This window comes from Styela clava, chromosome 8, assembly GCF_964204865.1.
Source record: "Styela clava chromosome 8, kaStyClav1.hap1.2, whole genome shotgun sequence".
Lineage (NCBI taxonomy): Eukaryota > Metazoa > Chordata > Ascidiacea > Stolidobranchia > Styelidae > Styela > Styela clava.
In genome coordinates this window covers 16,406,554-16,418,240 of record NC_135257.1, presented here as the reverse complement: position 1 = coordinate 16,418,240, position 11,687 = coordinate 16,406,554, and the positions used below count along the sequence as shown (strand labels likewise).

Genomic DNA, 11,687 nt, shown 5'->3' with positions numbered 1-11,687 from the left:
ATGCACGCACTCTCGAAAATTGCAAAAGCTGTAAACGGAAGATGTGAAAGTTATTTAGATAGTGGGATTAGAAATGGCGGTGATGTAGTAAAAGCAATTTGTCTTGGTTTGAATGCTGTTTTCGTGGGAAGGCCTATAATTTGGGGTCTTGCTTGTGGTGGGGAAGAAGGAGCTCAAAAAGGTTTGGGAATATTACATGATGAATTCGAACTGACAATAAAATTGCTCAGAGTTAATTCTATCAAAGAATTACAATCTGTTCCTGATCTTGTCGTTCATGAGTCAAATATATTGTCACGACTATAATCAGGTTTTTATCCAAGCTGCGTAGTCGCAGAAACGTTTCATTCGAATTGGAGTTATACATACGTGAAACAAGAGAGCTGTGCTCAAATATATGGACACGCAGAGTAAATCGCCAGTTTCCGAAAATTGTATGCGGTAACTTTCCAGTACCTTATCGGGGTTACTTCTATATTACCAGATCAGGTCCCACAGACCACCGTTCGGCATAAAAAACTTCCCACATTCGCTAAACACCAGATCCACCGACAGACGCCGAGCTTGGAATCAGCTGATGTGCGTCCGCAGAACGTTCAGTGATGTCATAGCAAACAAAAAAGAGCTAAAAAATGTATTTGAAATAAATAAAAGTAATAAACTTCTGGAGAAAATTTCATCTTAACCACTGAAAATTTTAAAGCAATTGGTTCAGTAATCGAAGAGAAATGCGACTTTTCAGGTTTCCAACTGAGTGTGAAAAAAAAATGCAAAACGATCCATAGGTCCACTACGTGTCCAAAATAGAGACTGACTTTTGCGTTTGATTTGCGGATAACAATTTTACGAGTTTTAAAATTACCTCGACTTCAATGCTAAAACAATGTCAGACTCTGCGGACTTCCTAGCTTTGATATATTTATTACGTTATTGTAAGACATACGAATTACATGACGTTAATACGTTGATCTCAATATCCAGATATTTTAATGTAAAGGTCATTTTCAGGTAAAAGCTATTAATGTCCTGATAATTTCATAACTGATTTTAATTTTCATATGACTGTTTCATCAAGTCACAAATATATATGATTCCAGAAGTTAAAGAAACTCACTAAATGTATAGTATTAAAAAAATAACTTAATGAAGATCCCCAGGCAATGGCCTATGTCCAGTGGCATGCCTAGAGGGGAACCAAAGGGGCAACCGCCCCGGGCAGCACGTTCTAGGGAGCAGCAAAGCCAAGATGTAGAGTTTGCGTAATTACACATGTTTTTCTTAATGTGTTTTTATTTAATTAGAAGCTGACATAATGTGTTTAGACTTGTATGATTGACTGTGGTGAGTCAATAATGGATGTTTCAACGACCCTTGACCCCAGAAAAATTCTTACTATCCTATTTTACAATTGCAACATTTTTGGTGCTCATTTTTAAGGGTGGTTTCGCGAGTTAGCGCCTTGAACTAGTTTTTATGTTTTAAACAATTATTTTAATTCAAAATATGCAACCCTGTTATTTAATTAACATACCGGTAGAAAAGTTTAGCCTATTCTGTCACAGTTATTTCTAGACCAAATTTTGATTAGCAGCTATCAAACTATACAAGAAGACAGAATAATCATTGAGTTATTTGATTCGTACTGAAATTTCCGAAACATATGCAAAAACTAACAAATAGCATGTAGAAACGCGAAAACGAGGTCATGTTTACAATCATGCCAGAATATCTGTATGTGTGGCTGCTAAAACGTCAACTGATACGTCGCTTTTCCGAAGTGGAAACAGAGATTTTCCAAAAAATGCTAAAGATTTTTTTGCTTCGTTTGTTGAGCTTGGATGGAATGCTTTTCTTATTTTGTGCTACTCGATTGCTAATTGCGAACGATCTTTCTCAAAGTTGAAACATATAAAAAGGTCTTCGATGTCAAATTAGCCCCTGTCAAGTTTCTCTTTGATTAGCATCGAAAATAAATCCCTGACGAACGATGTGAAATGACTTGCTTTTTGTCAATAAATGAGTTCGATCTTATACATGTGAGTTTGTTGCTTAGTTTGATGATTCAATTAACCATACAAACATTTCACTCTTACTTGATCTTTAATTTATTCATTCTCACGCATAACAACATCTACAATTTCCCCGTTATATTTTTAATTAAAGTTAGGTATGATGGGCATCATTATCAGAAACTCGCCCCGGGCAGCAGAAAAAACTTGGCACGCCCCTGCCTATGTATCCATTCATGCCCTGAAAATTATCGTTTTACTTAGTGAACGCGTCGTTATTGAAAACTTCCTGGTTTATGTAAATGCAAGACGCATTCGATTTCCGCAACAAAAGGAAGGATGTTAACTCTTACGGCTTTATGCGCGACTGTAAACATCCCCCGCCATGACAATTTCAGCTGATGCTACTTTGGTAATTGGTATACGATTTTAGTTTGAGTTAAGAACTGAAATAGATGATAATGTTTCTAGGCGATTAAACGCATACCAAAATGACGCTACAATTCATGTTGAGATGACAAGCCGACAAACGCCAATTCCCAAACATACTACTCAACCGAGCGTCATTGCAGTACGATATAGTATAGGAAAAACAACTAACAAATAAATCTGACTGCTTGATGATTTTTAACTTCGCCCTATGAGTAATATTTTACGGGATTGGCCAGAAAAGTCAGTTCCAAGAGGATTCTAGCGCCTAACCCTGGTCTGAACTTTCAATGATCTCCCAAATTGTCTTATCTGCAATTTACTCAATTGTGCTGACAATACGAATCTTAATCCTTGCTTCGATGTAAGGTCAAACCAATGAACAACAGTTCAAAACTGTAGTTGATTTAATGTACCCGATTTATCATTTTTGGGGATAGTCAAACTCGATGTCATGGTCGATATTTTTCAAAGATATTATGTAATTCTACCGACTCTGAATAATATTGAATACACTGAATAATCTTTGGTAATGCAACAGTTATTTTTCAATGTTCAATTACGATACCAACTAAATCGAAGCAAAGAACTGTTAACGTCAATGCATCGAGCGTCACCGATAATTCGGCAAATCCGAATTATCAATGGCCCATGCCATTGAAATCAATAGTTCTAACGACGATTGCTACAAAGACAAAACACCAACCAACCATGTTCCAATACGGGTAAAGCGAATGCAATTAAAATACAACAATTCACCGATACATACAAACAGCCACGACATGGCCAGTTTCGACAACCTTACGAGTCAAATACGCGATGCGCATGCACTGCAAGCGGTGGCAAAATATATAGTAAGAAAATATAAACACTAAAAGTTTGAAATCCGGCCTAAGATAACTATTTTCATATCAGATTGGCCGTTTACAACGTAACATCTCTTTCAAATGAGTTCAGAACAACAAGGACAAACACAGTCACCATACAAAATGACAATTTTTCCAAATTAAAATTGAACTAATCAGCTCTCATAGAAGAGATTCGTTGCAACGGTTGTCAATATCATCGTCCTTGCTGTCTAATGTTTTTAAGTTCAACTCATTTTTGATTTCTTCTCTGCAACAATCACGAATTTGAATTGAATTTTTAAGTTTCTAGAAAAAAAAAAAGCAAAATGTTCAATCAAATCAAAAAGTTCTAAACTTGAATGGTGAATAGTTGTGTAGCTTTTTTCAAATTGTTTCTATTATACGGTATAAAAAATACATTATTGAGACGAAAACATTGCACGAACAACGCCTTACCTCCCAAAGTGTAGCGCCTTCTGTTCTGTACAGCACATACACTGCTCCAATAGGAATTGTTAGCATCGAACTCAAGGCAGTCATCCATCCTAAAGCATCCGCCCATGCAGGATAAACATACGATCGTCCAAGTGTGAGTGGGCGATAAGAAGATAACGAATATATTATTAGAGCCTGTTTATACAAAATTATCATTATAAATAACATGAACTAACAAGCGATCTATGCTTAAATAAATGGACACAAAAGTCGCGCATCAGTACGTCGAAGTTGCACTAAGTTTGCTGAAGAATGATCGACACACAAGCGTTACGGAATACCGTGTTCCCATGTTTCATGACAATGTGTGTCCATGAATTAATATTAAACAGCAACAATTTGGGCGAAATAACGTGTCCAAAGAAACAAAAATCGGCCATCCTTCTATAAGTACGGAAAATTTGAAATTTATTGATACTTTAGAGTTTAGACGCATACTGAAGAAATTTTTCCCGACAGCAACAACAAACAGTCAAAAATTCAATTCATATGGGCATTTCGTGTTCAATTATGAAACACAGGGATATGGTGAACTGCGTCATTCCCTTTTTGTTCCATATGAATAGTAGGTGCTATATTGGAATGCTATGTCAGCGGTTGTGTGATTTTAGTTTGGGTTATGATCTGAATTCCATGATAATGTCTTTATGAGATTAAACCTATACCATAATGGCAACACAATTGGGTGGCACTTTGGTATGCTATCGAGATCACGTTGGGCAAATGAGATCGCATACCTAAGTGGCACCCAATAGTCGAGTGTTTCATAGTCAAGTCAAGTTTATTTTTTTTTCATTCAATAAAAAAAAATATCACAAGCACAAATTACGAGAAAATTATAATTTGCATAGTTTTACGGGAGAAGGGAAGTCGTGGGGAACCAAAGCTGTCGAGCAGCGAAACCCGAGGTTCTATTATCTTATTCAAAAAGTTAGAATTCTAGAGTTTTGAAACCACTGATATTTACGGCGAGTACCGTATGAAATAGCTAACTAACACCGCTCACCAGAGACTACATAGTAGAAGTTATATTAATTGAAGCCATAAGACCAACATATGGATGGGGAATTCCCATCTCAACGGAATCACGACATAACCGACATCATTAAATTCAACAATTTCTAGATTGATTACCGTTGACAATGCGGGTCCGATAAATTTCCAGCAGATCTTCAACAAAATTCTCGAAACATCAAAACCCAGCATAAGTTTCATTTTATCACAAAATCGATCAACGCCATAAATCCAACCTATGGCTATAAATTCCACCAGTGAAATGAAGTACAGACACCATCCTGTTACTGCATATGAGTTGAAAATATTTAAAACATATATTCCTCCCTGTTAAAATCAGAATTAATGTCAGAAAAAATTGATTGTTCCACAAGACCTATTCTTTACACTGGAATGATACAATGATATGATATATTGAAATTATTTTCACCGCAAATATATTTGTACAAAATATTACCTTAGTCAGCATCGGTAATGAGAGAATGAATAAAACTGCTGCAGCGACTCCAGTCCAAATCTCGTTCGCCCAGTTAATTCTGAAGGTTCCATTACATTTGAACCCACGTACATTTGAACCCATGACAATTGCACCTGTATGCTATTGCACCTATGGAATTTTTTTTGTTTCACGGATAGTTAAACCCATACTAACCCTAACCCATGGGTTTTAGCACCCGCATATAGATTGAACCCGTGGATATACGCATAGGTTCAAATGTACATGGGTTCAAATGTACGGTCACCAATTCTGAAGAACCGAGGAAACTGATCCCTCATGCATGCGATGAGCGTTTCGTGATATACAAACTAAAAAACAAAAAAAACGAGTATTACAGTATAATAGGGACTTGTATTCATTTGCATATCATTTAGTTAAATTAGTAATGCAATTGTGGGGTATTGCAAGTAACATGACTGATATATAGAACGTAGACATACGCGATCACCATTTAATACCCATAAGTATGTTTTTACCTTCGAGTTTACCGGCGCAAGTTCTCGACTCCTTAACTGAAAGTGGAAAGAGTGCTGATAGACGAAGTACAAACGCACTGATCACTCAAAGACTTGCGAAAGGGACGTTAGTACAAAGTTAATAGTAAAATTAAATTAATTACTAGAACAACAAAACAAAATAAATGAACAAAACAAACCTGGCTATCAAACCCAAGCAGTAGCAACATGACAAAGAACAGTGCGCACCATACTTGAGGCAGAGGCAGCAATGATAACGCTGTGGGATAGGCAACAAAAACGAGACCAGGGCCTGAATTTGCAACTTCGTCCACCGTCGTATTCTAGATAACAAGAGAATGCTGCTGATTTATACGGGCACGACAGCCAAAACGAAGTAGTATCAAATCTTAAGCAGTACCGGTAGTCAGATCACTGAGATGTGATCATCGAACCACAGCACGCAATTCGCAATTTTCATGACGCCATGTCGCCATCCAACAAAACATTGAACTGAAAAACGAATCCCATAGAGCCCACAGATATTATTTAAATAAATAAAGTAATAGACTTCTAGCGACAACAACAAGCTTTGTCACGTGAAATGGTGCTGTAGTTGAAGAGAGAGACGATTTGTACAACAACATATTATTAACAAAACGATCCATAGGTCCATTTCATGTCCAAAAATTGAAAATGAAACTGTACAGGATGAAAATAAACTAAATGCAATACAAACACGTTCTCCGACGGTATGAAATAGATGGAAAAAATGGACGTGTTATCGATCCAATTCTCTATGAATTTTGCTAAAACGTAGAACTTCCCAAAGTTCAAAAGCGTGTAATATAAATGCAACTTATTACCTTCGAATAAGCAAGAAATCCGAGTATGGAGAACGTTGCGAATCCAGCAAGAAAGCTTATGACTGCATTAGCAACCATAAGAAATATTGAATCCCTGGTAAATAAAGAGCAGAAAAATTTGCCGAGTTCATAAAATGTCCGCTTCGGTTTTTGATAAGTTCTTTTCAGCAACCCCATTGATAGCGAATGTTTGTTCATTTGCTACTTTTGTTTTAACTGAGTTCTTATCTTGCTTCAGTGTTTTGCCAATTTGCTTAAAATAGTGACGCCAATCCGGAACTAAGATTGAATAGTTAGCTTTTTTTTATATCAAATGCAGGACAATTAACGTTTGAAACGTCACAGACATGCGCTAGCGTAGAATAGTTCGTTCGTCTGAACTTGAGAAGACTATGATAGTTCAATAAATACCTTAAAAAATTGTGATTAAATTTGTTGTATTGCCCGAGTGTCGCAATTCCTCCAGCACAAACTCCAACAGAAAACAATATTTGATCAGCCGCATCTCGCCAAACCTGAATTCAATAAATTTCAAATTATGGAAAAGATATATAAATTCGAAATCAAGTTTATGTTATATCACAGTTCTCATAGCAGCAGATAGGTACTAGTATGAACTTGTATATCAGTAATTCCTCTTCACTTACCTCCACTCCAGCTAACTTAGTTATATTCGGGCTCAGATATAAATCAATACCGTCTTGCGCTCCATCTAAAGTCACTCCTCGAACGAATACGACAATCAACATCACAAATGGCAACGAGACTGTGAAGTAGACGATCTGTAGAAGAAGAAATAAAAACGATCAGAAATTTAAGTAAATAGTGAAATGGCTGGGCCACTAATAGCGAAAATAGCATTCAATATTTTGGTTATATCCAAGTTCATTCCCAACACCTAATTTTAAACATGATGAAGAACTCTCTAACTTTTTGACGACGAACTCCTTCATATGAAACTACAGCTATATGCTATGCACTTTCTTAGAAGCATAAACACTAACTTGGGCTATGTTTTGACGCTAGTGAAAGACGAGGAAAAGATGATGCCAACCTTACTAGTCCATTGAATTCCTTTCCAAACGGCAAAGTAAGCGAGAATCCATATAACTGCATGGCATATAAGAAGGTCATATTTCATTTCTCCCAAATTTTCAATTCCATCTGTCATCCCAAGGATGCGATTGCTTAATACAAAACGTATATTATATTGCTTACAACCAAGATGTACCTTTCATACTCTTGTAATTTTATTTAATATATTCAGCATAAGAAATTTATGATATTGTATTATTTAGCAGAAAGGACGCGCGAAAAAAAAATCCCCTGGGATATTTTGAATTCATAAAAGATTATTGAGCACTATAGAAACGTACTTCCAAAATTCTTCAACGGAGGATTGTACTGTTGTTGAGTTCATATACAAATATGTTCTGTTCATCGATCCAGTGATATTCACCTTTAATGAATGTTATGAAATCATTCTAACTGATCAAATTAGAGCAATGTACAGACATGTAGAAACGAATTGCCTTTACTCGTGGGCAACAGAAAATCCACGTGGGATGGTGTCGCATAATCAAAAGAATTTTTTTTAAATCAGCAAAATCTGAGATGAGGTGAATGGCATGAAAACAAAAATTATAAGAGTATTAGCAGCCTTCAAGTAGAAAATTTCACCGCTGCAAATTTGGGAAAGATTTTCATAATATTTTAAAAAAAGGGCATGTTTTTATTCAACTAATTCCACAATTACAATTCAGTCAATTCAGAATTCTTTGTGTCCGAAGTCGAATATTACAAACAGCAGATTCAGAGTGATAATATGAAAACTGTGACGCCTTGTCCAGTTACTTACAAGTGTGTTGTGGTCACAACAATTCAGTCATAACTAGCTTTATCGGTACTCCCAAAATATGTGAACTAAGATGGCGGACACCGGAACGTAGAATGTACCCGCCATCTTGGTTCACATACTTCGGGAGTACCGCTTTATCAATGTGAGAACTACGCTAAAGAAAATTCACAAACAAAACCAAAACAATATGCTTGTTCTACGTTACATGTAGATTACCTGATTTTCGATAAACAGTGGAATGCAACTGTTCGTATTCCAGGTATTATCGCATCGTGTCCAAGATAAATTCTCAGTCACGGACGCAACAATCCATCGAAGAGTCCAAGTTAACAACACGGGGTAGTAAACATTGCATAAAAACATAATGATGGGGGACGCGAACCCCATTCCTTAAATATAAAACATTCCATGCTTAGTTTGGTTAGGTTGGTTAGTTAGATAATATCGATACGAACATAAATGATACCATTATCAGCAAATTTGGGATGCAAATAGGGATGTCGGATAAATATAGCTTAAAAAACTAAAGAATAAAAATGATAAAAAAATAGTTTTAATTGAATAATGAATTCCGAATTCCAGGTGTTGAATGTGGAAACTGAGTGTAACGTTTATTTATTTGTTTCTGACTCTCATGGAATCCAACCATGTCGAAATCAATAGTCAAAGGTGTTGCGCAAACTTAAAGCACAGGAATGTCTGCTCTATATATCGAATATATTACCTGAAATCAATGGGATGATCTTCCACACTTTCACAGCACTTCGTCCAGTATATTGCCCCAAAGCACTTTCCATCAAAACCAAGGGAAAAATCATAAATATCGCAAATATCAAGTAAGCAAACAAGAATGAACCTGTGTAAAACAAAACAGTTAAGAAGTTTTTATTACCTTTTCACGTTTTTGATCTAAGAAGGCTGGTGAAAACAGTCACTTATATATACAGTATATATATAAGAAGATGGAAATATCATAATGCTTCAAGTTCTGCACACCTGACAAAAATTTATCCATTGGGCAAGGTTTGAGGCAATCATCGTGCTTGATTGCGATTTTACAATATTAACAATACCAAATACTGAAACCAAATTATGAATTTGCACGATTGTAAATATTACCAGTTCATGAAAACGACTTCCTCCAATGCATGGAAAATGAAAATGATAAAGCTAACAATCATCCGTAGATGAAAGTATAATCGGTAATGACTTTGCCTTAAACGCATAACAGTAAATAAGTTAAAGTAATATATAGTAAAAGCTAATGAAGATTAGATACCTCCTCCATTTTTGTAGCAAATGTATGGAAATCTCCAAACATTACTAAAACCAATCATAACCCCCAGTAGATTAAATATGTAATCAAAATTATTTTTATAGGTTTGTTTCTGGACTCGAACTTCTTTCTTGTCTTTTAAATCGTTCATTATGAAAGCTAATTGCTGTAATATATATAAAAAATCAAAATTATTTGGACGATGCATATGACACACAATTGAAAAGTAAACTTACACAAACGAATTAAACGATATTGGTCAAAATTACTTCAGTATCTAATTCACAATTTCCTCTAAACGTGATTCTTCGCTTGCGTAGAATTAGAACAAATTGGGCATTTTGATGCCACTGCTACCATGGTGAATAAAATTTCTCACTCTGGTGGAGTGAGACAATAACTTTTGCATACTCAGGAAGTTATTGTAGAATCGTTTGTCAGTCTAGACACGCGATATTCGGCACTTCCGTTTTAAGCCTTGGCAGCGGAAAAACTTGCATTTGCACTTGCATACAATTAATTAATCAAATCAACAACTCGAATGAAAACATAAAAAATACAAATTTTTTGTCGATTTTAGTATTAATGTTCCCACAAAGCCTCCTTATTGGCAGTGGTGGAATTTTTGTATGTGTGTGTGCAGTCATGTGCACATTCAGTGCCCATTCGTTTTTGTGTAGGACCTTAGTCGCGATCTATTTTGAAGAATTTAGTCGATCGCGGTCGAAAGCAGGTTGGCGACCCCTGCTATATATCAGTATTTAATTAATGTTAGTGAGTTCGCTGCGAGTTTGCTTTGAAAATGGTTCGCGGCTAACAAAAGTTGGCAAGCACGGTTCTAGAATCTAGATCAGTGCTTGTCAAACTTTTTCAGTCCTAGATCCGCATTTCAAACGTCAAAGGTATGAAGAGCCGCACACAAACAACGCAAGGTAAAATAGCAACAATCCTTAAGAGCGTATTTAAAATACCAAATCATTGTAACAACACAACACACGTAACAACTAGGGCTGGGCAAAATATTCGAATGGCATTTTACTATTCGAATATCCGGTATCACGTGACCTGCGCCGCCCTGCTTGGACATCGAAATGGCGCGTCTCCAACTCAATCGTAAATGGACCTTTCCCCGAGCATCGACTTCCTTGTTTATTTCGTGACATTGGCCAATCAGCAAGATGCAAAAAGTGACGTAACAATGATCCCTTTTCGCACCCGCTCAGACACTTTCTCACTCAGACAGATTTTCAAGCGTGGTCGTAAACAGTACCTCATTTTTGCATTTTTGAACTCTATTCGTAGTTTTCTGTTGTGTTTCGGAAACTTAAATATAAATCAGATAATTCAATGATCACTCTGTCTTCCTAGGAGTTTTAATTTAATTGCAGTAATAAAAAATTAGTGTAGAGATAGCTGTGATAGACTAGGCTAAAATTCTTCATCGGGACTTTTAAAAAAAACAGATTGTTGTATTCGATGAATCATAATGATGGTTCGAAACTCATACCCCATTTTACAGGCTCCAACTCGCAAAAGTACTCCTAAAATAGCCCCGAAAATTTTCGGGGGTCAAAGGACTGGGAAAGATCCATTGTGCAAGATTTCCCAGCGGCGCTCGCTATCAAGAAAAAACGACAAATTTGAAAAGTCGTCTTTGCGTTGTGTGGTTATATGCTTATCTTTGAACTTTAAATATTTCCCAGATTTTAAACTCCGCATGGTTGGTGACATGTCATTAGCCATTTCTTGCATTACCGAACATAAAGTTGATTACAATTAAATGTTAAAATGACTTTTCGTTGTTAGGTCGTTAGATAACTCTAGTTATATAAATAGCATAAATTTAAAAATGACCAAAAGTTTTTCCAAAAGCTGGTATGCGTTACTTGTATGAAAAACATTCATTAAGTTGTAACCAGATAAGAAAGGTCATGTCCT

At 36.1% G+C, this 11,687-nt stretch overlaps 2 protein-coding genes and 1 pseudogene across 2 annotated transcripts; 1 reads left to right on the top strand and 2 right to left on the bottom strand.

Moving 5' to 3' along the window:
* On the top strand, nucleotides 1-306 carry LOC144425876 (2-Hydroxyacid oxidase 2 pseudogene; annotated as a pseudogene).
* Nucleotides 307-2,833: 2,527 nt separating this feature from the next.
* LOC144425875 (sodium- and chloride-dependent GABA transporter 3-like) lies at nucleotides 2,834-5,375 on the bottom strand. The gene is made up of 4 exons (XM_078115635.1): nucleotides 5,253-5,375; nucleotides 4,916-5,122; nucleotides 3,743-3,916; nucleotides 2,834-3,592 (listed from the first exon to the last, which is right to left on the bottom strand). The coding sequence occupies exons 1-4, from the start codon at nucleotides 5,373-5,375 to the stop codon at nucleotides 3,467-3,469; spliced, it is 630 nt and encodes a 209-aa protein (XP_077971761.1). The 3' UTR covers nucleotides 2,834-3,466.
* A 131-nt stretch (nucleotides 5,376-5,506) lies between these two features.
* LOC120345679 (sodium- and chloride-dependent GABA transporter 2-like) lies at nucleotides 5,507-9,908 on the bottom strand. Its single transcript, XM_039415213.2, has 10 exons — nucleotides 9,753-9,908; nucleotides 9,198-9,329; nucleotides 8,690-8,862; nucleotides 7,992-8,074; nucleotides 7,670-7,802; nucleotides 7,263-7,397; nucleotides 7,027-7,130; nucleotides 6,616-6,709; nucleotides 5,950-6,093; nucleotides 5,507-5,602 (listed from the first exon to the last, which is right to left on the bottom strand). The coding sequence occupies exons 1-10, from the start codon at nucleotides 9,898-9,900 to the stop codon at nucleotides 5,507-5,509; spliced, it is 1,242 nt and encodes a 413-aa protein (XP_039271147.2). The 5' UTR covers nucleotides 9,901-9,908.
* Between the last annotated feature and the right edge of the window lie 1,779 nt (nucleotides 9,909-11,687).